Source organism: Pleurodeles waltl, chromosome 1_2 (assembly GCF_031143425.1).
Source record: "Pleurodeles waltl isolate 20211129_DDA chromosome 1_2, aPleWal1.hap1.20221129, whole genome shotgun sequence".
NCBI classification, from domain to species: Eukaryota; Metazoa; Chordata; class Amphibia; order Caudata; family Salamandridae; genus Pleurodeles; species Pleurodeles waltl.
This window is the reverse complement of record NC_090437.1, coordinates 1102115701-1102140623: the sequence shown is the minus strand read 5'-3', so window position 1 is coordinate 1102140623 and position 24923 is coordinate 1102115701. Positions and strand designations below refer to the sequence as shown.

Below are 24923 nucleotides of genomic sequence, written 5' to 3'. Positions count from 1 at the left end.
ACTACAACCTCATGGAAGATGTCAATGTTATCATAAGGAGTATTGGGAATATATTTTGATTTAGGTCTAAAGGAATTCTAAATTGTCCTATCCAGTTCAAAATCCATGGAGACCAAAAAGTCCCTCTCTGTGTCATAATCCAACACTCAACCCTCTAAATTACTTAATGCCATAAGTCCCTCAATGTCACTCAAACATAAACTATCAAAAGTATGATCAACCAAAAGGGGATTCAATTGTAATATTCCATGTTTACTATCTTCTTGGGAAAAGGTCTTCAATAATTTAAGTTTCCAAATAAACATAAACATATCTATATGTGTTCTGCAAAAATCCATGTTGTCCACAGGGCAAAAAGACAAGCCTAATTCCAGGAGTGATTGTTCACCCTCGGTCAACTCATGTGTGGATAGGTTTATAACAGTTAAACGATGTGTCTCCTTTCTCCTCCCCTCTGGATTTTCCCCTTTTGCGTTGTGTACGCCGCTTCCTGCTCCGGTTTTCTTTAGTGGGCCTCTTCCGTGCTGTAGAAAATGGTACTCTTCTAGTGTGGTGAATGGTAGTTCTTCCCTCCTGGGAACATACATCTGCTCTTCCAAATCCAAATATACCTTGGATCCTGATTCCGATGTCACGACCTCTTGGCATCTAAGTGCACCCCCTTGTTTGAATTGTCTCACTGCATTATCATATTTCCTACTGAAGGTCAAAATGGGTCCTGTAGCGTAATCTTGTTTATCTCATAAAAATGTTCTCCTCTTTTTACTCTGTATCTCTTGCTCATATTTGTTCAGCCTCTGCTCCATTTGTGTGAAAAAAGTCTTAATCTCTTCCTGTTTGGTATGTTGATCTCATGTTGTTTTCATTTTAGAAATCTCTTCACTTACTTGCTCTAATTCCGATTTTGCATATTTTGACAAGATCCCCAACATGCCTTTGTATGTGGATGCCAAAAGCGATGACCATTCTTTCAATAGTTTTGGATAAGGGTTCTGATAAGTAGGGGTAATTAGCATATGCAAACCAGGTGGGGCCCTACAAACTTCAATATAGTTATATACCATACATGTTGCATTGTTTATATTAAATCAAAACCATTTTAAACAATTCATATTAACATTAACTTAAAAATCAAACATATATTAACAAATGCATATCACACTTAATTGAAAACATAAACTTAATATATAAACAAATTAAATGTAAATACAAATTTATCTTTTATAAATAGTGTAAAGATTGAAGAAAACATCAAAAAATTGTTGAACATTTTAACTGTCAAAATTAAACCCACTAGCAAAAACATTAGTCAAATTTTCTATTGTCAAAGTGAGTTTCTGAACTCCAATATAGGCAAAAGCAGGAAAAGTGTTTGACTTTGATGGGCTTATATTTAGTATTTCCACACTAACATAATCAAAGGTAGGGCAAGTGTTGGACCTTGGAGGGGTTAGATTTACTACTTCCACTTTCACATAAGCAAAAGCAGGAACAATGTTGGATGTAAGAGGAGTTAGATTTACTATTCCCACTCCAATGTGAGCAAAAGTAGGGAAAGTGTTAGACTTTGGAGAGGTTGGATTTATTAATCCAACTCCAGTCTAAGCAACAGTAGGGCTAGTGTTTTACTTTGCAGGGCTTATATTTACTACCCCACTTTAATCTAAGAAGCAGTAGGAAACGTTTTCAACTCTAAAGAGGTTAGATTTACTATTTTTACTCCCAACTATTCCAAATCAGGGTATTGTATTATGGAGGGGTCAGATTTACTAATCCTACTCCACTTTAACTCTAAGCCTACCCTCGCCACCCTATTTACCTACAAACCCAACACCCTGTCACTAAATTAAAATTAGTAATTAAACTTTCAAAAATTAAAATATATATCAGAAATCACAACACACTCAAATAATCAAATTGGCAATCAGTTAAACAATGTTTATAATTGATTACCAATTAAATATTTAATTGACATAAGAAATAATTAAATATCATAAACGTATAATGTAAATAACTTCCTATTCTACCCTCCTACAAACCTACAACCCACTGCTAAATTTGTAATTAAACTGTAGACAAATACAATTACATATTTAAAATCTAAAATCAAAACTTAAGTAATTAAAATAACAATTGTTCAATTAAATAATTTACATAATTAATTAACAATTAAAGATTTTCTTAACATCAAAATAATTTAAAATAAAAAATAATATTTTATAATTTAAATAACATCCCACCCTAGTTTCCTACATACCCACTAACCTGCTACTAAATTAAGATGACTAATGAAACGTTAAAAAAAGAAATTCTACACTAAACAGTGTAAACTAAACAAATGTAAACTATTTCATTATTTCCACTAACACCTAAAATTAATATAATAATTAATCTATATTATTTATAAACTGCATTTAATACTACTATATTAAGGTATCAATCTACAACTATGGCCCTCATTACGAGGCTGGCAGTCATGAGGCCACCAGCATCACCGTGGTGGTCCTTCCACCGCGGAGCCGGCGGTAAAGACTGCCACATTAAGAGTTGTGGGGCTTGGCAGACGTCAAGACTCCACAACCCCGTCTGGCCCGACGGTGCGGTCGCACCGTCCCGCCCGACGGTGAGCACCTCCAACCTGGTGGAAGTCCTCCGCCTGCCGGCCGGATTACAAAGCTGCAAACCACCAGGCTTTCCGTGGCGGTCACCCACCACAAAAACCCTGGCGGTCACGCGCCCAGCGACAGGAATCTCCATTCCTGTCGCGGGCACACACATATCTCCCCACACATGCACACATCCCCCCACCCATCCACACACTCACAAACTGCCCCCACCCCTTCACGCATGCATGCATACACACCCATTCAGCATACGCATACATGCACTCAGACACCCCCACTCACTCGCAAACATGTACTCAGACACCCACACTCACTCGCATTCATCCACAGAGACCCCCCACTCACATTCATCCACAAAGACACACCCATACATGCACACATACACACACACACACATTCACATTCATTTGCATACATGCGCGCATTCACCACACTCCCTCCCCCTCCTCAGACACGCACACTCACACCTACACACACAGGCACCCTCTCTCCCTTTTTGTACGCCCACTTACCTTCTCCGTCGAGGGGGAGGTCTGGGAAGGGATGGGTCCTGGTAGTCTTGCATCGCCAGCATCACCACACCAGCAGGACTCAGCCAAGCCATATTATGGCTTGTAATATGGTGGACAGAGTCCTGTTGCCGTGCCGGTGCTGGCGATGCACCCGCCTCTTCACCTTCGACCGCCACTCTCTACCTTATGTATGGCAGACGGCTACCAGCAGTCATAGTATGACGGTCTGCAGACCACCAGCACTGGCGGTCTAGTGGCGGGTTTGTCTTTGGCAGTCAAGCAAATTGACCGTCAAAGTTAAAATGAGGGCCTATGTTTTTAAAGACGGAATTATATACATTAAAATAATGATATTCTAGCCTTCTACATTCTTTTTCTCAATAGTTTCATATTGAAATATTTTTGATAGGCTATTTAATCAACTTGATATTTTTGAGATGATATTCTTGTCATTCATCCACAGGATTCAAGGACGTCTACATAGACATTATTTGACAGCAAAAGATAATGCACTCACGCTCGATGCTGAAAAGATGATCTCACATCACACTATACACAAGTGAAGCACTTTCAACCCAATCTCCACAATCTAGCAGGTCTCTTCCAATCACAGAGGGCCACCGAAGGATCCAGTGAGAAACTGACCCACAAATCTGTATCACGGATATATTAGGCATCATCCCCTGCATAAAGTTGTACTATCTGAGTGGCAAAGCTACATGACGTTTCTGTACTAGCTTGCCTCACAGCATACCACTTCTTTCCTTCTTTGATTGCATGTACTGTAATGAGCCTAATTTGTGGCTTCTGCTCCAGCAGTTTAAAGCAAAGCGAGTTTCAGAAAAGAACCATTTTTGTTTACTTAAGTGAATTTAGTTTGTTGGGCGATTCATTCGGGAACCAAAATCATTACTGACTAGATTAGAGAAAGGATATTGGTACAGTTTTTCTTATTCTTTTTTGGGACCAGGCATTATACTGCAAAGGATAACAAATTGAGTTAGATAGCTGGAATACTTGCACACTAGTAAAAATAACCCTTGTATAAACCAAAATAGACAAAAGACCCATCAGAGAAAATAAGCCTTTGCAAAAATGATCACAGGATGTTAAAGCAACATAACTGATGTCAATTGTTTCGTCATGTAACCAAAAAGGTGCACGTTGATACAGGAATTGTATTTGTCTTTTCATTGCAAAAGTCACAAAAATGACAGGCCAGAATGTGTAAACTGGCAGTTTGCCACTTCTCTAGATAAAGGGGTTATTTTTAATGTTGTGTTGCAGACACCCATACGCAAACCATTTTAAAAACAAAAACTGAAGCAAGTGGTATTATGTACACTTAATACCTAATCAATAACAGAGCAAATAACTCCCATTAAAGTTTAATTTGTCATTTACATACCTGGAAGACGATCTGCTGCATGGCGATCGTGATCCTGAACGAGAGTATGGAGAGCATGAGCAAGACCGGTCTGGCGAAAAGGATCGGGACCTAGATCTGGAATGTATCCCATGTGATCTTTGTGAAAAAAAGCCTTCTGGGGGAGACAATGAATCTCTGCATGGAGAGTTTAGAGAAGAGCAAGATGGTGATATGTCAAACAAGGAAAAGGGCTGTGTCCCATCCCAAGAGCAATAAAGTTTATCGTTTTCATCCTCACTATCCTCAAACAGACCCTCCATTGTCAATCCTGAATTTATAAACATAGGTAGCTTGGAAAATTGTTCACTGCTCTCCTCACACTCCCTCCTTTCCAGATTTTTTCCTTTGTCTTCAAAAATGGCTTGAATGGGGTTGCCAAAGTGCTTGTTAAGCTCAGCTCGGATTTCCTGGTCTTGAAGCTGCTTCCTACTGTTACACTGGGGCACTTGTGTACATGGCTGCAAAGTCTCTTTCTTGATGTCCTGGGGTTGATCTGAAGAGAAACACAATTGCCACTTCCTTCCGGCTGATGAGTTTTTACCTGTCTGTTGTTTGGGACCCTGCTGTTCAGGCGATAGATGTATGTGAATGTGTGACTTTCCATTTGTAGATTGACAGTAATCATGGTCACCAAACAACCGCAAACCCGTCCGCTTTGTCTTTTTGTCCTCAGGTCCTGTAATGAATACAGTCGTCTTGCTGAGATGAGCATATAGCTCTGACTGCTCAGGACCTTTCTTTGCTGAATTAGTTCCTTGGGGATTGGAAGACACATCACAACAAGGCTTTTTTGAGGGTAGCACAGAAGACTTGCACACCGACTTTGGCTTGGCTAACGTTCTAAATGGGTTATCCTGGCTGGCTTTGTGAGGTGGCGTTGTAGGTGGAGTTAGACCTATAGCAGGCAAAGAAACACAAATAAATATGTGTGAATAAAATTGAATGGGATAAATAAATACAAAAACAAATAGGCAAATACTATATATAAATAAATTAACAAAAATAACCTCTAAAAATAACAGTACCATGTTTTTCAAGCATGGTCTATGTACCGCTGTATTGCATAACATCATAAATTGACATTTTATAAAAGCAAAAAAGACAGCACCTACTGCTCTTTACCTATATGATGGAAAAGTGTGCTACTTCAACTTTGTCACAAATGGTTAAATATTCTCTCAGGACTATCTCACATCTCTATTAAACTACAACATATAAGTTGGACCTGAACATATAAGTTGGACCAAAATAGTAGACCTTCAGACCTTTTTAAGAATGCTTTACACTAAATGAGACTTGGAACTGAGTGAACGGAGCAAGAGACCAAGATTAACTAGAGCTAGGCTACCACAAACAAAATGTTAACTGACTTGTTTGTCAGTGTATATTAATGTATCTCCCTTCCTGTAAGCAGATAGATGGTTTATGTTTACAGCGAGCCTGAGAAAGCAACATGATATACAATGGAACAGTAGAGCTGCACATTTGGATAGTCAACATCTCTCTCAAATTAAGAACTTGAAGGGCTAATATTTATACAAATATTACAGGAAGATAGATCCAGTATTATTGTTGGCCACATCAATTTAGCATGAATTCTTATCAAATTAAATTCAAAGAATTCATTGCATAAAAATGTTTACACTACTAACCATCAAAGTATAAAATCAATCAATCAATCAAAAAATGTATTAAGCGCACTACTCACCCATTAGGGTCTCAAGGCGCTGAGTGGGGGAAAGGGTAGCGGTTTACAGCTCAAAAAGCCATGTCTTGAGGGGCTTTCTGAAAGTTAGGAGGTCCTGGGTCTTGAAATGTAACAAAAATGCCCACTGCCGGGACCAGTTATGTTACGTAGGCTAACACAGGGGAACAACTCATCAAATTTAATCATTTTGTGCCTTTGGAAGTTATTAATTTCATACCTTTTAGTAATGCTTATGCAATGCATACCTGTAACTAAAATGAATAAACTTTGATTCGGATAATGTTCTGGAACATGTACGAGAACAGTGCATGTACAGTTTATAGCAATAATCCCGCACATCCAAAACATTGTTCAAGGTTAAGAGATTCAGAAGTGCAGCCATATTTAAATTCAGACAAGCACTTTACTCAAAGTACAGTACATCGACCTAGAATTAGAGTCCTCCAGAAATGAGAAGACGTACTCAGCAACTGCTCGGCATGTTCTCATGTCTTCTTGAGCACGTTGAGCATAATATGACTGAGAAGAGAGGCTATTGGGTTAACTGAAACTGGAAGGCAAAAAAAGGTGTTCCCACCATAGTCCCCTGGTTGAAGCCCTTTGCATACAGACACAACATTCCTCCAAAGACTAAAAATAGATGTTCAACTCTGAGAAAGAGGTTCTCTGTGGAACAATGAGGGATTTTGGTCAAAGCTCTTCTAGTCGGGGTTTGTTTTTATCCAGAATGCCAACAGTCATGCCATGCTTCTTAGTCAGTAAGAAATATTATCTGGGTAGTCATATCAGTGAATTCCTCTTTTAACATAGAACATGCAGTCAGACCAAAGTACAACGATTCAGTAGGTTCAAGATGTGAATTCAGCACCACAAATCCATCAGTTATCGTGCAGCCATGTTTCATTGTACTTTCTACTTTGTGATCCTTGTCCAAGAAAAAGTTAACATTTCACTAGCATTGCCACTTTAGTGCCTGACCCAACATGTCGGCTCTATCAGGAGAACGGGGAGTTCATTATTATGCATTTACAACATTAATCCAGGCTCCTTTTTATTAGACTGTCATCACTGTCTCTGAAAATGATGACAAATCCATATTGTAGAATGAGAGAAGCCCAGGCCAGGTGATTTCCCGCCATAAAGCAGCTATTGACAGCCCGTGGCCGGTTGCTTGCTTTTGTCGGAGCACAGCCGATCTGAAGGCAGTTGTACAGGAGTGGGCGGCCATGACAGTGAGGAGGGCGCGAGGAGGGGGCTCCGAAAGATGTCAGCAGAGCCGCATCCAGCCGGCGCGCTGCTGCACTGTGCAGAATGAAATTCAGACTAAGACTTTTTTATTGCCGCCTATTTCCTTTTGTCAAAGGAGCCTGCTGTGCACAGCAACAAATGGCTGCCATTACCCAGAACGTAATGGGTGTCAGACAAATCAAGGAGCACAAACAATCAAGAGTACGTAGGCCGTATTTCAGTCGAGCACAACCCCAGCAATATTTATGATTACTGCAGTGAAATGTGCTCTATAATAAATAGGTACCTCTACATCACTCAAACTTATGGACTTCTGCACAGCAAATCTGTTACAAGTGCTGCAGGACCAGCTCGGCAATCATCCTTATACGACAGCCTTTTTAAGCGGCAACGATCAATATTATTTGACGATGTCCTAAGAAAACTGTTTTATTTGCACAGACGTTTATTAATTAAATGGCGTTCGTAAACAACAAGTTTAGATAATGGACTTTGCAGGCGAGTGCTTGCGCCCACTGATGCGTTCATCCGTCTCGGTTAAAATTCTTTACAACAAATGTTGGACATTTCTGGAGAACAACACAGCCGCCTTAAATCTGAATTTAAGACGGGGGAGGGGAGGGGCCTGTTTTGCAAAAGGAAAGTGTCCACATTCGGAAATTCTTGAAAAGCAGTATCTGGAATTTGAGGAGCTTGTTTGAAAAATGGTTGGCAATTACTTGAGACAATCAGTAGTGAAAAGGGAAGACGGTCTTCCTGGGATGCTAAACTGTTTTCGTGTTGTTGAGTTATGATCTAACTAGCAGTATTTTACTGAAACCCTAAGGCAGTGGGAACATTATTTCATTTTCAGGCAATTTTGGGAAAAGTTGCTAAAACCCATGTATTATAAAACTCATTTAAAGACATTTGAGAAGGCAAGTTCCTGATAGTCCCCAATATTCCACTGTCTACAGCAGTACACAGCAGGGACCAGGCCAGAAAAAAACACCCATACGACAAATAAAAATCGCTGTCATTAGGAATTCAGATAGCTACAAAGTGGCTCACATTTGCACATTGGATCAGTTTTGAACTTGTAAAGACAGATAGACAGGTATTTTGCAAGTTGTGGGAGACTGCATGACTTTGTGCGTGCTGCAGGCAATGTTTGTCTTAATATCACGGAAGAAAACAGCAGAACTCCGCCCAACAAGCCATAAAAGGGGCCCAAAAGCAGCCAAAAAACGGCCGCCCTCTGACGTATTAGACCAACCCATCTAGCAATGCCAGCTGTCCCTATAGGGCAGTCCGACCCTGGTACACAGGCATAGGACTACTCGGGAGAAGGAAATGTTTCACAACTTATAGCGAGTACTGTCTCTCTCCTCTTTTCTCACGCAGCCAAACTGAGGACAAAGTGAAGGGATTAAGATAGTTTAGAGGATCATTAAGGCAGAACAGAATAGATAGTATTTCTGAGACTTTAATAAAATGCTCGTGCCTCTGTTCCTTCTTTAGTGGAATGCCAAACTCTGATAGACGCTAGTGGCTCATTTTCACCAAATAATTCCTAGGGATCATTTTATTAAGCTGATTTAAGATCTGCACGAAGATGTAAAATGTGACTTTCGATTTATGCCACAGATGAATGGTTTTACAGTTTATTCACTACGATGGGGCGAGTGTATTGTTTGCCTGAAATGGTGTTAAAACCAAGTGAGAAGCCAGAACTAAAAGAGCGAGCTTTAACTCATGATTAGTACTCGTGCATTCCAGGCACATAACTCGTTTGTGCCTGTGTTTGTACTAGCGTTGTCTGCTATACGAACTGATGCTCTCTACTAACATTTACTAGCAGCCTACGTCTAGATTTTGATGTAAGATCAGGCATGGGTTTTAGGGGGGTCTGGCATATTAAGAATTGCGTTAGTCGAGTTTTGCATGTATCACCATTCTCAATGAAACTGTGCTATCAGGCTGCAGGTAATTTATATTTATATTTTGAATTTTAGATTTTTCGTTTTAGGTTTTTAAGCCTGATTTATTAAACTAGATGGCCAACCATTTATAAACCCCACTAAACTCTGTCGAAGTTTTAGTAAGGGAAAAAGTTAATATAGCTTGAACATATTTGTTTTTGATGTGTTCTTAAATTCATTCACAAAACATGGCTTCTGGTCCTTTCCCAAAGATAGGACTTGATTGCCTATGGTTGAGCCATCATATTTAGCAAGCTTTTGACCTTGGTGTCTAAATGTTGATAGGATTAATAGAGTGGGACAGAGTTCTTCTGTGGGAATAGTGTGTATAATAGTAATATAGTGTTGAGTCTGTCAGATGTTCTATTCTGTCTTATTTGTGGTACTACCCTTTAATTACAGTCTGTATAACCATCTGATTTTTGACAATGTAGCCTTAGTTGGCTCTGTCATCAGAAAGCTTTTGTCAGCAGTCCAGCCCATAACAAGATCAGAAGGCTCTGCGTTGGAAGTCCCACCTTGTTTAGGGCAGGCTACCTATGGTGTTTTTTTCCTGTGGTACCTATGGAAGGCATAAGAAAAAACAGGAAAACAGTAATAACCTTAACACAATCTCTTTTTATGTTCTGAAAAAACAACAGTCCGCCTCAGGGTTGGTTTTTTTTTTAACCAATAAATGCGACATGGCAGTCCGGCCTTCTTTGCAGTTTCACTTATAGGGCTTTCCTACGACAACTGGAGCACTTTCAGCAAAAATGTACATTGTGGTTATGTGGGTGAGTCACTGATGGTCTAGTGAAGGTGGATAAGCTGTTGCCATGTGGTTTGGCGTCCTGTACCGAACTTTAAATGAGGTCCTGTTACAAAAAGTGTAACCTTCATCATTGTTCATGTGCTAGTGACAAGTCCATCAGAATACTGATTTCCATAACTAAACTACAATATAACTTCCTTCCAATGCCAAGCTGTTGTCAAGAGTATATAAAAATATATAATACATACTTTTGAATAAAAGTTTCAATTTAAGAGAGTCTTCTGATTGCTTACATAAAAATACTACCATAATATACTACTTATTAACACCATTAGTGTACAGATAGATTGAGAACTGCATTTTGTTCCACCTGCTGCTACTCAAGTCATAAACAATTTTACAGTCTATTGATGAAAGCTATCTCTAGCTAAAAAAAATTATTGTACATTGTACTTGACCGTTAGGTATACTATGGTCTGTAACAAGATGTCAGTTGTAATGATGTAGGAAAATGAGAATGTTTTTTGAAGCCTGCTCATTCTCCTTATGATATTACCAGTAACAAAAGACATGAAAATGGTAGCAAACTGAAGATTTCTCTCTGAAAAGTATAGATTTATCAAGTGTTTTCTTTCAAACGCTATTCCTAATTCTTCTGCTTTTTTTTGCAGTTTTACATAGCACACATTCGACCTGAAGATATTGGTGCACTTTACACGAGCACTAGTTACACTACGGAAGGTCACTTTTTTGAGGCATGGGAGATTAAATGATTTGCCCTGAATCACCGGATGTTGGGCCATCGTCAAGACTCAAAGCTGGCTCCCTAGTTCCAAAGTCGGGACCTCCGGTCGTAATGCCACATCCTCTTACTCGCCCTTTGTACTGCTCATAACTCAACAATTTCTTCCAAAGAATTGTTTGCTAGACTAAAATGATGAATTTTATCTATGAAAGTCATATATCGCTTCACTGTATGTTCATAGCGCACCCATTCTTTATTGCTAGGGCACAGAGCCACCATGTTGCAAATTTAGCAAACATTTTCACTGTATGCTCCAGAACATGGAGGTTTAAACAGCAAAGACCCCTTTTGAAAGGCACTTATTGAGACATTTAAAACATCTGTACCCCAAAAAGAAGTACTTCTATCCCTTATCTCAGATAAGAGACAACACACAGTCTGAAAGGTTCCCAGGTTCCTAGGGCTCTTTATCGTCCTCAAATTACATAACCATTATTCTCATTACAAGATGCTTTTTACCCCTATGGCCAAGTTATTGTTTATTCTTTCTGTGTCTTATTTACTGCAGTATAAGAAAACAAATAATTAGCTGGCCAAAGGCAGTGATGGTTCAGAATTCAATCTGCATGTTCCTGTGTTATTCTGAGGACTGGGAGGTGGTCTGACTGCAGAATGTGCTTTTCATTGAAAACAAGGATGTTCTTGATGTCACGAGCATCAGATGCCACAGGCAGAAGCATTGTTTGTACAATACCTCTGTAAACTGGGCAGATCTTAACAGCAGTGCACAATGCAAATAATAACACAAAGGGGCAACGATAGAGCACTGAGAACTACAGAACAAGCATCATTATTTTTTGGATTCTATACCCCAAGAAAATGGCTTACGGAATCTGGAATATAGTCCTGAGGAAATTTGTATGAGAGAAAGAGCAGGGACTGATTGCCACAGTGCCACCCTCTCCACATTTGCCTCTGAATGAGTGGCAAGTCGATGATGCTCCTGTGCCAGTTTGTGTTAATGTGGGTACTGGCTAACAGTCCCCATAAAATGGGATTGCACATCTCTTCCCCATAGTACTCCAATTGCACATTGGCCTTTTCCTCCACATTTCCATGAGTGTGAGTAAGAAAATAAACCTGTCTACAGTGCGTTATTAAAATTCATTTTGCATTCTATTTAGAAATATGTCAGTATGAAGGTAGAACAAAACCAAAAAAAAATTACATTGAATTACTTTAGAAAATGTAATGTTATTTCTTTGGATGCTCATATTTTTATATGCAGATCTATTTATGCAGTTATTTTTGTTTAATTGGGGAAAGGGTGACATTCCTGACCACAGACACCAGGCTAGAGTGTGGAAAAGGCTGCTTTATTGGAAACAGGTGCACTTACAATTAAACCTTGGAATTTGCTGTACAAAAGTAACTGCTTCACTATACACATAATGACATACGTAAAACCTCCCCCCCGACCCTACCCTCCCCCACGCCATCCTTTACCTTTCAATACTGCATTCCTTATATGGTTTCAACTGTTTCTTCCTTTACACTGTACTACACTTATCAAAACACTGAACCTGCAACTAAGATACATTCTTAACAAACATTTAACTTTGTGGCTTGCTCATGCCTGCTGTTGTCAACCCTTTGTTAACCACATGGACAGCCACTAAACGACCCTAAATTTCTCTAACCCTGGCTGCTTGCAATGCCCCCGCAACTGCACTTGTTCCAAAGCAACACCCAATCAATACACTGTGTCCCTACACACCTCTCTCCAGAAAACAGACCTCAGATAGAAAGCTAAAATGACAACACCCCGGGAAAGGAAGAAGATATAGGGGGGAGGGAGATGCTAAAGATTTCTATTTACACTGACACTAGCCACCATGTCACCTCTATAAAATGGTGGCTGGTGACGCAAAATGCAGAGTTATATTCCTGCGGGCTACTATGTAGCCCCCAAAAATGCCAGTGGAGCCCAATGCTGCCGCGGACTCTCCCACTTCCCTAACCCTCCCAGAGGGGAGATCTCCCGGTGGTCGGCTGCCCCCCGAAAATCCCCATAGTCACATGCAGCTTCACGTGCTGCAAAGGAAAACATTTATCACCTTTTCAGACTAAAAAGCCATTTCCAACCAGTTTGCAATTGCTAAAACGACCTCGTTTGTCGTACTTTTACTAAAGTGATGTTTAGAAAAGTAAATAGCAATAATATCCAAAATAACATGTAAGATCCAAAATAAAAAAAAACAGTCCCAGAATTACTTACTAACAAAGAATTGTCAATCATAACAGTGATGTTTAGAAATAAATACAAAGCAGGTAATTTCATTTATCTAATGGATTACATTCTTTAAACTTCATATTGTCTACGACGCTCCCCTTCCCTACATTATTGATTGCCTCTATTAGTTTTCACATTTTTGTTCAGAGAGGTCTATGCCTCTTTGCCTACTGCAAATGACGATAAAAACTAACCCTAACTTTTTAAAACAGTTATTAAAACAGTACTAACCAAAACATAAATCACCAGATAAACAGTTGTTTTTTAAGGAGCTAAGTCAGCATGGAGTGATTAACACCACTGCTAATTTAAGTCCTTCTACCCAATTCTCTGACCATTCTTCTGCCTCTATCGCAAAATCTTTATCTGGCTCTTTATTCGAGAAACCTAAGGAATTTCTCTCTAGCTTATGGTGATGTTCTTGAATTACTTGTCTCACCACTGATTAAAAAACGTGATACATGTCGAAAAGATTTCCATATTTCAGCATAGTTATGTTTATACTTCTCTTTGTATATGCTCTGGCCCAATCAATTTAAAGTCCTTCCCTCAGATTATAGATCTGGTTGCAGTACATCTACTGTCACACTGACAATAGATTATGATGCACTAACTTTTGAGGACTGTCAGGAATGGATGATATCTTAGTATCTCAGGCGTCTCCCATATAAAACAGGCTCTGCTTTTTTCCGCCCCACCCCTCCACAAGAGTAAATTTCCTCTTTAAAATTGGCTGTACTTCCATAACGTACTCGACTACAAGCCATCCAAAACTGAGTGCATGAATGTTCTACACTTCATTTAAGAGATACATGCTACATGCTTAGGGCCAGCCTTTAGCATGGATGACCTGAGCCTGCATCCGGGGTGCCACCTGTCAGAGAGTAGCAGGAGTGGCCTGCAGTAGTCTCTCTTCAACCTATCTCTAATGTAAAGTGTAGTGCACCCTCTTCTGAAGACTGTTTTTCTCCTTATCTTGTGCCCCTGACATTCCCCTTACAAATGTCTTTGTCCCAACACACTGGCAATTAAAGATGACAATTGGGAGGAGGCACCAAATTTTGTTTTGCCCCAAGCACTATCTGCGCAGATGCTAGCTCTGTGCATACTCAAATAATAACATGGCCAGAAATACTTAATTACAATTCAAACTGTAACATCAGAATATATGGCACATTCAAGAACATGACTTCAAAGTTAGGTTACTTTCTTCAGCCTTGCCTCAGTTTGACTATAGAAATTCCCTACTGATTAGTAAACAGAAGTATTCCTTGCATTGCTAAAGACGGCATTTTATGATGCAGCAAGGCTGGCATCCTTGAGCACATGATATAATTGCAGTATTCCTGTACGCCTCACTTTTCAATTGGTCCAAATTAAATACAGGCTAGGTCTAAAATGGACAATCTACTAAAAAATAAATCTTCATGCTAGCACCCCAAACTATATGGTTAAAACATTGACTATCTAGGCATTTACATTCAAATTAAAGCTCTGAAACTTTACTTTTGGAACTACAATCTTTCAAAAATAGTGCACAGCAGCTCAGTGCTTTTCAGGTAGTCCTTCAAAAATCTGGAATTCCCTTCCTTATACTGCACTGAACAATTCCCCATACTCTGCACTTAAGAAGTACCTTAAAAATGTTCTACCGCAAAAGTTTCAAGACTGACTGACCTCTTGCTCTATTTTTCCCGCTATTGTGACCTCTCTAAACTGCATGTATCTCTTCCAATTTGAGATTAGGAATAGTTTTGCATTTTTCACCTTTTATTAACCTTTTAATTATTGTCTACCGCAAGTCTTACTTTACTTAATATGTATATGAAAAATATGATATATATTTAAATATGTGTTACTGTATAATTATCGTTTTTTATGTGCATGTAATTTCTATTGTCTGTCAGTCTGTTATAACCTGATGATATCGGAGTAAACATTATATTTCTTCCCTCATTGCTATGTAAAGTGTCCTGACAACTCGGTTATACCAAACTACCGAATGTCTTCATTTTTAAAATGTACAGTGGTCAGGCAAATGTACATTCTTATTTCTGGTACAAACTTGCTTTAAATTACTTGCATTTAAGATTTTTATTTTTTTGTAATTTTACCACTGTCACTGGTATATTGGTTTCGAATTTTGATGTTCTTGTTCTATATTGATTTGTGTACGATTTAAAGTTGAGCAGAACATTTTACACACAACCGATTGGGGCCTGGCATGCACACACAGGCACACAAATGTACACCTTCAGAGGTGCAGGTTTTTTTTACAAGTTCCCTTCAGCTCCTCATCTGATCAAGGTTGAGAAAACAGAGGCCCCTTGGTTAATGCGATTTAACAATAAGCGCTCCATTGTAACAAAACCTTGGCATCTACAGAGGTTGCAATAGAGAAGTGCAATTACAGAAGCAGTGTACCGGACGGTTTTAACCTCTGGGTTGTGCAAACCACAGCAATGACAGGAAACAGTGATTTCCAAAAGCACCGCGTGATGGGGGAAAAGAACAGCTGGCAAACATGCTTCATTGTGCGCGAGAGCTGGATTCTGCCAAGCCTACCTGGCAGGAAGGCATCTTTAAACCGGTTCATGCTGTTCGCAGAGCATCCGACTGACTTCAAGATGAAATCAGCGCCTGCCTCCCGCAGACACTGGCTCCACCGGTTTCAAACAACTCCAACTGGCACCATCAAATGCAGACTGCTCTGAGCACGAGCAGCGCTAAGTGCTGCTGACACCCAGTTTACAAAACATCTGATCAAGGCACAGTTGTGTTGTTTACCCTCTCCTCTCTAGTTAAAGCATTATGAAGACAATTTGCATGAAAACGCTAGTGTCGCTACAAAACCGTGCCCTGCTGAGACGGAACCCCTTTGAAATGGCACCGCAACCCTGGGATATCACAGTGGGCGGCCAGGGAAATTATACTGATGTCACAACCAGATGGCACGCTCTTTAAAACAGGAGAAAGGCGGAGTATCATCAGAGTGTAGGGAGAAACATCATAACCGACACTGCCATCGCCTCCACATCATTGATGTCAGGTGTAGTAGCACAATTAGTTAAAAGGAGGAAAAACAAGACCACAACACCCAGAATGCATTAGGGTATCACACAGACGTCCATAACGGGTAACAACGTCTACAATGACCTGGAGAAAAGTGGCCATCCTAACAGTCCTCCTGCAATGCGCTATTGAAGCTGCAGTTCATTTTTTCCAGAATTCTGCATTTTGCGGATCACTACTAGGACTTCAGTTATTTTATGGTATGTTCTTTTTTGGCAGCAGTGGAGATTGACGCTGGAGTGTGGCGTGCTTCATGTTTTTTTCCCATTCATCAGAGAAGTGTTTTCCTTACATTTGGATGTGTTTATAAGCTGGCTGGTTCTTTATACGCCACACTTGCCTCAGAATTCGTCACGGTTCATGAAGAAAAGTGCCAAGAGACTTTAATCAGGCCATGGGTGCTATTAAAACGGGAATATTTAAGGGTTTACAAATATGTAGATAATTTGATTCCTTAAATCGATCTAAAAGACAGCAATCCCGAAATTAAAGGCTTTGTACCCACATCATTGCAATAACAGTTTATTGCTAAGACTTTAACCGTAGTACGGTTATCTTAGTTGTAATTCTGTATACAAATAAGGGGAATATAGAAGTGTCTGCAAGCCATAGATATGGCCAAATTATGAGGATACAGAAGTCAAGCTTACTGTTGGTAACCGACCGCAGCAATATCATTCTTTCTGCCACGAGATCAGTGGATCAATTGTTTGCAATCACTGTAGATGAAAAAATATGCTTTTTCATAGGTGGGTCAGATGTGTGTTTCTTCAAGGGAGGAAAGATCAGCCTCAAGGCAGCAACTCACACTACTGGACTGTTCTTGATCATGTCAAGCTTTTCAAAGAATTCAGAATCCTTTTCCACCATGATGAACTTTCTCATTTTGCGCCACAGTGCACCTTGAAACAGGTGCGTCAGGCGCAGATAGGGACACTGCACCCTATTATGATGCATGTACTCTTTCTGGAGCAGTGCATTCCGTGAAAGATGGAGCAGCTACTTCAAAGCTGCTCCGTGTTTTACAGTGCGATTGGCAGCTCAGCTGCACCTTGAAGAAGGGAGAGAGATCTCCTTTCAGGTGGGTGCTGTGATTGACTGCTCCTGTCTGTAAGGGTATGTCTTGGGAATCCACAAGGTCCCCTTTTTCCTCTCCATTGTACAGCCTTCAGGAAGTACACTGACAGTGTGCCACCTTTTAGTGGCGCACTGTGGGAGTGCCTTCTAAGGGCATGTTTGCATCTGCACCCGCATCTATAATGCAGCATGGGCACAGAAACAAAGAGATTCCCTAATTTGCATAGGGCCATGCAAAAGTGTCTGTGGTCCCTTCTGTAGTACCAGTTTCCCAGGGGCACACAAAGTGGGCGCACATTCCTGTTAAGACCCTGGGGCACAATGTATAACACCCCCTAGATGCTTTTATGCCAATACTCTATGAGACCTAAAAACAACAGCCTTGGGTCTGACACAAGATATTTGAAGCCAGCCCCACTACATACATGTCAGAGAAAGTCAAGACATGATGTGAGTGTCTGGTAGTGATATAGTCACATATCTGTTGTAACATATTCTTGAGAGCCATATAGTGCTTAGCCTGTACCGCTATGTTAGAAATCACTCGCAAGAGGCAGGGTTCATAGAGCCATCAAACAGTATTGAAATTAGTGGGGTGCACCGAGGAAGGTGTGCCCTAAATAAGAGTGCCGGAATAATTTCAGCTTTTTCTCAAGGACCAAAACATTTAGTCAGTGGTGTGACCAAGGGCTTCAGTGATGTTAGCAGGGTGGCAGTGGGGGTGGAGGAAGAAAACATGTACATCTAATGGTTGAATTGCCCAGTGCGAAACCAGACAACCTAGAATCAATCCCAGCTTCCCCACTTGACCAAATTGTATGATCCTAGGCAATTGTTTTAATTCACTTTTCCTTCTTTTTCTTCATTATCACATAGGAGAGGACCTTGAAATACATGACTTCATTATGTGTACTGTATGAAACCCTCTCCTGTGTCTGATTTAATAAACTATAATGTTGTCCATATGTAATAGCAACCCAGGCCACCCAGCTAGTGCACATGACAAATTACTTGCCTCTTAATTCACCATTGGCATTGTTCTCAGGGTGTGTGGAAGCATGAATGTTTCTAAATTCATGTTTGGGAAACAATACTTCAATGCACTGATATAATCTGATGGACTAAGGTGAAACGGTTCTACATATCAATGAAATACAAATTTCCAATTTTGAAGTGACTTTATCATACTTTTACACTTTGTGGCAAGATGTCTTTGGGAATTAATTTGTTAAAGAATGTAAGAGGTGTAGAGCCCCCACGTTTCTCCAATCTGTAAACAAATCCTTGCCTCTAGTGCTGAGCTGAGGAGTCAAGGGGGCCACATGTAGAGGTCAGGAGGGCCACATGCGGCCACCGGGCCATACTTTGAGTATCACTGGTATAGATACAATGAATCCAAACTGAACTCAGCTAAAACACTAACGATTTTTCTTGAAAATGTGAGAAGGATCCAGCCTTCCTGGTCTCACAACGGAAGCCCCTTCACTAAACAAAGTCACATATAAGTGTAGAGCAAGGGTCTTCAAACTGGGAGGGTGGGCTTTGACTGATCCTGGGTGTGGTGGGGGGGAAGCTCTGGCTAAAAGAAGTATCATGCTGATAATAGTGCATTATTTTAAGCAGAAAAAAATAGAGGCAGTCAACCACTCTGTAACGGGCCATCACTAATGTCTTTTGTCATTTATATCTGGCTGGGGGTATGTGTCGAAAGGGGAAGGAATTTCAAATAGTCTTCAAACCTGCCCTCTCCCATTTCTGAGAATCCCATTGTGTATACTTTTACACTTGAGAAAGGCCTAGTTAATCAGAATAGTATGTTTGGCAATCATGAATGTGACTACATTTTAAAAATAGGTGCGAGGACTTAAATGCAATGTATAAATATGTGTAGTCATATTTAGACCTTGTCAATTTAATAGAAAAGTTGTGATGAATAACATAAACACTATCTATACAGAACCACACTGTCCTAGGTGAGGTTTTTCTATTGATCCAGAGAAAGGAACTTTATTGTCATTGTAAGTTGGTATTTGGAGTTCGTTCTTTAATCACTTTATTCTAGGTCAGGAAAACATGTACCTAATAGGCAATCCACCTCTGGAAAACTGCACAATAACTCGTAACCTCTGCCAAAGAGAGGCACATTTTTAGTTCCATAGTAGTACCACACCCATCATTTATTTAAAGCTGGGTTGGGCAGAGGAAGACTAGATTTATAAACTAATGGAATATAACTATTAAAAGGCATTATACACTTTCATTAACAGTCCCTACCCCAATGCTGGATATCAAAAGAGAAGACATGCTGAGTGTAGACAATGTTAGTGGCTCAAGTCACTCTTGGCAAAATCTAATTGGTTACAGTGAATCGGTGCTCCCCAAAGGATTATAGAAGGGCAGGAATGCTTCCTTTTGGGCAAAAGGAATCAAAGAAAGATTCAGGAAGACTGTATCATGTTTAACATTTTGACAAATGTTAATGAAGTTGTACAGAACTATTAAGAAATCTCTCTCTCTGGTTTTATGCTGCAAAGTATAGATGTAAATTACGACTGCTGAAATAGAGAATTTATGTGTGAAAGGGAAAGAGAGCCAAGAAAAAAAAGAACATAATTTAGATGTGCAGTAACATCGGACATGGTGGACAACAGAGATTCCAGTCCTACAACTACCATGAAGGAGAGACCAGAATAGGTAGTTCCAATTCCTGTCAAGGTCTGGTATCAGGGATTAACTGCCAGTACTCCCTGGCAGGTTATCAGCAGTTTCACTTGGCTCACTGGATATGCGTCTACACATCATAGCACAATCAATCAACGACTATGTCAACATTTATAAATTAGAATACATTGGATAGTAAGGTAGAAAGATTCATTGTATCACGCAGATACATGCATATTGTGTTTAATGGGAAGGGTTATATGATACAACGAAAAAGATATGTGCCAAGGTACACCAACCCAAGGTACACCAACCTGTGATGAATTTATTGAGACAACATTCTGCACTGAATGTATACGGTGCTTTCAAATTTTGATTAGAACACCATGGCACTGAAATTTCGTGCAGTTTTATGGTGTTCACGGACACATTTATTTAACACTATCTAAGAGGAATGTATACATGATTGTTTTGTGGTTATACGTTAGTGTTTTGTCAAGTCCAGCAAAGCTATTATGTATTCATAGTATGGAGCTGGTAAAATTCAGATTTATTTTAGATATTTGTCAATAACGTATTCACTGTGCTAAAGAATGTGTCATATGGACTATAAATGCAAAATCATACAATGTCCTGTTGTGAGAAAACTGGAAGCAATTCATTTTATTTGCTGCAATTCCCAATGCGTCATCTCCCATAAAACTAGAGAACCTGACATTATAGATTAGTGTAACAAGTATGTACAATGTGTATGAGACACACTGACAACTTTCAATGAATGATTTGACTTTAGTATTCCTTACAGTTTCATATCCTATAAGAATCTTAAATGTATTAAGGTATTGAATCACGGAAAATGCCATATGAACCCTAAACATCTGCTTTAGTTCTGTAACAAGCATAGTTTTAACACTTCATTAATACTGCCATTTAATAAATTAATTCAAAATCTATTAATGACATTAGCAGCCCAGCAGAGCATCCCCAGCACTATGTACATTGAACAAAAAAAGAGTTGCAAAGTTAGATTGAACGAAAATGGCATGTTTTCATTGGTATCCATACATTTATAATGGTTGCATGGACGGACATCTGTGAAGTTTCAAAGATTTTTAAGAAAGTACTATGACTGCACAGTCCTTCAGAATGAGTTGCCTACACAGCCTACTGATTAGCATATTTCTTTTGTATGCTCTGTCACAAAGTAAGTGGCTCTGAAACTTTCACAAAGCACATCAATAGAGTATAACGCTCAATGACAAGTAGCCACCTGGATACCTAGCCTGCCACTTGCCTGTAGCTTCCAGTTCCTGCTTTTCCAGACTTATCCAGTGACAGTCCAGCTGCCTGGGTTTTCCAGCTGTGGTTTTCCCACCAAAGGCAAGCCCATCTGTACCTGTCCATGACTGGACCACACCCAGCGCCACAAACCCTGGCCCTCCCTCCCTCTAAATACTCCATCACCAAGCTCTACACCCTCGACCTAGTATGCTTCAACAAACACTGCCACCGTGCTGACCCACACTCCACATTAGGACCCTTTATCTGCACCCACTGCCATTTCGCCTGCCACAGCACAACCATCAGCCCACGGACCAGCCCCACCTCGAACACACCACAGACACCACCTGAACAAAAACACCAACTTGCATACACCCTTCTCAACACATGCTCACTATGTAAGCATTCCACTGAATTACGGGACCTCATCGCCACCCTGGCACCCATCATTGTCTTCCCCACCAGGAGCTGGTTCAACTCCACATCTGCCCCAGACACTGCCACAGCGATCCCTGATGGATATAAAATCACTCACCAGGACTGCACCAACAAGCCGGGAGGAGGAACAGCCATCATTCACAAAAAGACCAAACAGTGTACCACAACCACCAACAACACCAGCTCCCCCATGGTACATCTCAACTTCAAGCTCCACATAGATGAAAAAAAATCAACGATCAGAGGCACTCTCGCATACTGACTCCCAGGCCCATGCTCCAGCTTCTGCAACACCATTGTAGACTTCATTGTGCCCCTAGTCTTAGACTCCAAGGACTACATCTTCCTCTGCAACCTACATTTCCACATCGAGGACGCCAACAACACTGCACACTTCCTTGACAGTATGAGCAGCCTCGGGTTGACCCAGATCGCCCACGGCCCTACACACACCTCAGGGCATATGCTGGACCCCATTTTCACCTCCAGCAACCGCGTCAAATACAGCGATGCTACAGAACTCACATGGACTGATCACTACATTGTCCACTTCAGCATCTCCAGCCTCAGCACCTCCACCCCCAAAATGACCAGCGCCTCCCACCGGAGGTGGAACAAAATCTCAGAGACCAGCTGGGTGGACGCCCTCATCACCTCCAACCCCGCTATTACCACCAACTTCCAACAGGGAATGAAAAACTTCAACACCTGGCTCACCAATTGTGCCAACAGCATTATCCCCAACAAGAGCCACAGCCAGAGAAAATCATCCAAAAAGGTCAGCTAGTACACCCAAGAACTCAGAACAGTGAAACAAGACAGCAAACAGCTGGAGAGGATATGGCGTGCCAGCAAGGACACCTCTGACAGAGCAGCCTTCAAGACCGCCCTCAACCTGTACCACTGCTTGCTGAGGGCAACAAAGAAGACAGCTCTTGCCACATGCATCAAAACCAGAGCCACCAACACCAAGGAACTTTTCAACATCATTAAGGAATTCTCCAACCCGACTGCCAGTGAAAACAACATCACACCCTCACATGAGCTGTGTGACAACCTGCCCACTTCTTCCATGACAAGATCGCAACCATATACAGGATCTTCGAACCTCAACCCACACCTACAGATTTCTTCAACAGATACACCACCACCATAATCAATACGAACCACATACTGAACAGCTGGAACATCCTCTCCACCCAAGACAACACCTCCACCATGAAATCCATCCACTCGGGAGCTCCCACAGACCCATACCCGCACTAAATCTTCAACCTTGGAAACCAAGGGAACGGACAGGAACTCACCACTCTGTTCAACACCTCTATCAATACTGCAACATTTCCAGACACCTGGAAACATGCAAAGTCAGACCACTACTCATAAAACCCTCCACCAACCCCAACAAACCCCAAAACTACTGCCCAATCTCCGTGCTCCCATTCCCAGTGAAGGTACTGGAAAAGAACATCAACAAGCAACTCATGACATACCTAGAGCACAGCCAACTACTCAATGCTTCCCAATCTGGCTTCCGCAACTATCACAACACCAAAACTGCCCTGATCACAGCCACTGACAACATCTGAACCCTCCTCGACTGAGGACAAACAGCAGCTTTGATCCTCCTCGACCTCTCAGCAGTCTTTGACACCGTATCCCACCACATGGTGATCCAAAGAGTCCATCATATTGGCATCCAAGGGACACACTCAGATGGATCACCTCCTTCTTCACCAGAAGAATCCAGACAATATACCTCCCACCTTTCTTCTCTGAACACTTGTGGTGTCCCACAGGGCTCCTCCCTCAGCCCCATACTCTTCAACGCATACATGACCCCGCTGATCAACATAGTCAGATCCCACAGTTTCAACATAATTTTCTACGCAGACGACACCCATCTCATCCTTTCACTCACCGATGACCCCTCCATCACCAGAACCAGCTACCACAGATGCATGATAAGCATCGCTGATTGAATGAAGAACAACTGCCTGCAGCTGACCACTGACAAGACGGAAGTACTGATCTTTACCAACAGCAGCAACACTTAGAAAGACTCATGGTAGCCATCAGACCTAGGACCCACACCCATTCCCTCTGAGCATGTCAAAAATATCGGAATCATCAACAACAAGCTCACCATGAAATCACAGATCAATGCCATCTCCTCTGCATGCTTCCTCAATTTGTGCATGTTATGTAAGATCTTTAAGTGGCTACCTCTGCACACGAGATGCACCATGACACAGACCCTCATCACCAGCCGTCTGGACTACGGTAACGTCCTCTACACAGGAATCGCTGCGCACCTCTAAAGAGACTTCAGACCATACAGAATGCTGCAGCGAGACTCATTCTTGACCTTCCTCGATGAACCCACATCACACCCCACCTCAGGCAACTCCACTTGCTCCCTGTACAGAAGAGATGCCAATTCAAGCTGCTGTCCCATGCACACAAGGCTCTACACAACCAAGGACCTGCATCCATTAACCACCATGAACTTCCACCAACCATTGTGAAGACTACGCTTGCCTCCCTTTCACTTGCCCATACTCTCTGCGTCTATCGAAGCAGAAGTGGAGGATGCTCCTTCTCTCACATCGCAGCCAAAACCTGGAACAGACTCCCAACACACCTCCAGACGATCACCTCACTTCTGGAATTCCAAATGACCCTCAAGACCTGGCTGTTCAAATAAGCCTCCAGGACCTGCAAGCCCCTGGATTCCCTATCGAGTGATTATCCACGCTTTATAAATCCTGAGTGATTGATTGATGACAAATTTTAATAATAAAATAAAAAACTAAAATAACTTTAGTTTTTCCCACTAAAAAGAGGAAATCAAGAGCTGAACTACATGGCAGAGATGTACTAGTCACACTCTAGTATACAGTGAAAAATCAAGAGAGTCTTCTCAACAGGATCCTAAACAGAACTAAAGAGAACTTCTTGGATGTTGGAGGTGCAATCAACCTACTGAAAATACTTAGATCGCATCTTCTCTTATGCAGCCTTCTAATCAGCAGTCTGAACCTTATTCTCCACTAACATAACTTCATTAGGTGTGTGTACCTGTGTCTCCAGAATGACACTTCAGCTGGCTTCAAATCC

The 24923-nt window shown here is 41.0% G+C and overlaps 1 protein-coding gene across 2 annotated transcripts in view; it reads right to left on the bottom strand.

Moving 5' to 3' along the window:
* PPARGC1A (PPARG coactivator 1 alpha) overlaps positions 1-24923 on the bottom strand; it is a 193435-nt gene that overhangs the window by 45770 nt on the left and 122742 nt on the right. For both annotated transcript variants that reach the window (XM_069202170.1, XM_069202171.1), the window contains one exon: positions 4545-5460. In XM_069202170.1, the coding sequence (XP_069058271.1) occupies positions 4545-5460 (916 nt within the window). The remainder of the gene's footprint in view (positions 1-4544; positions 5461-24923) is intronic.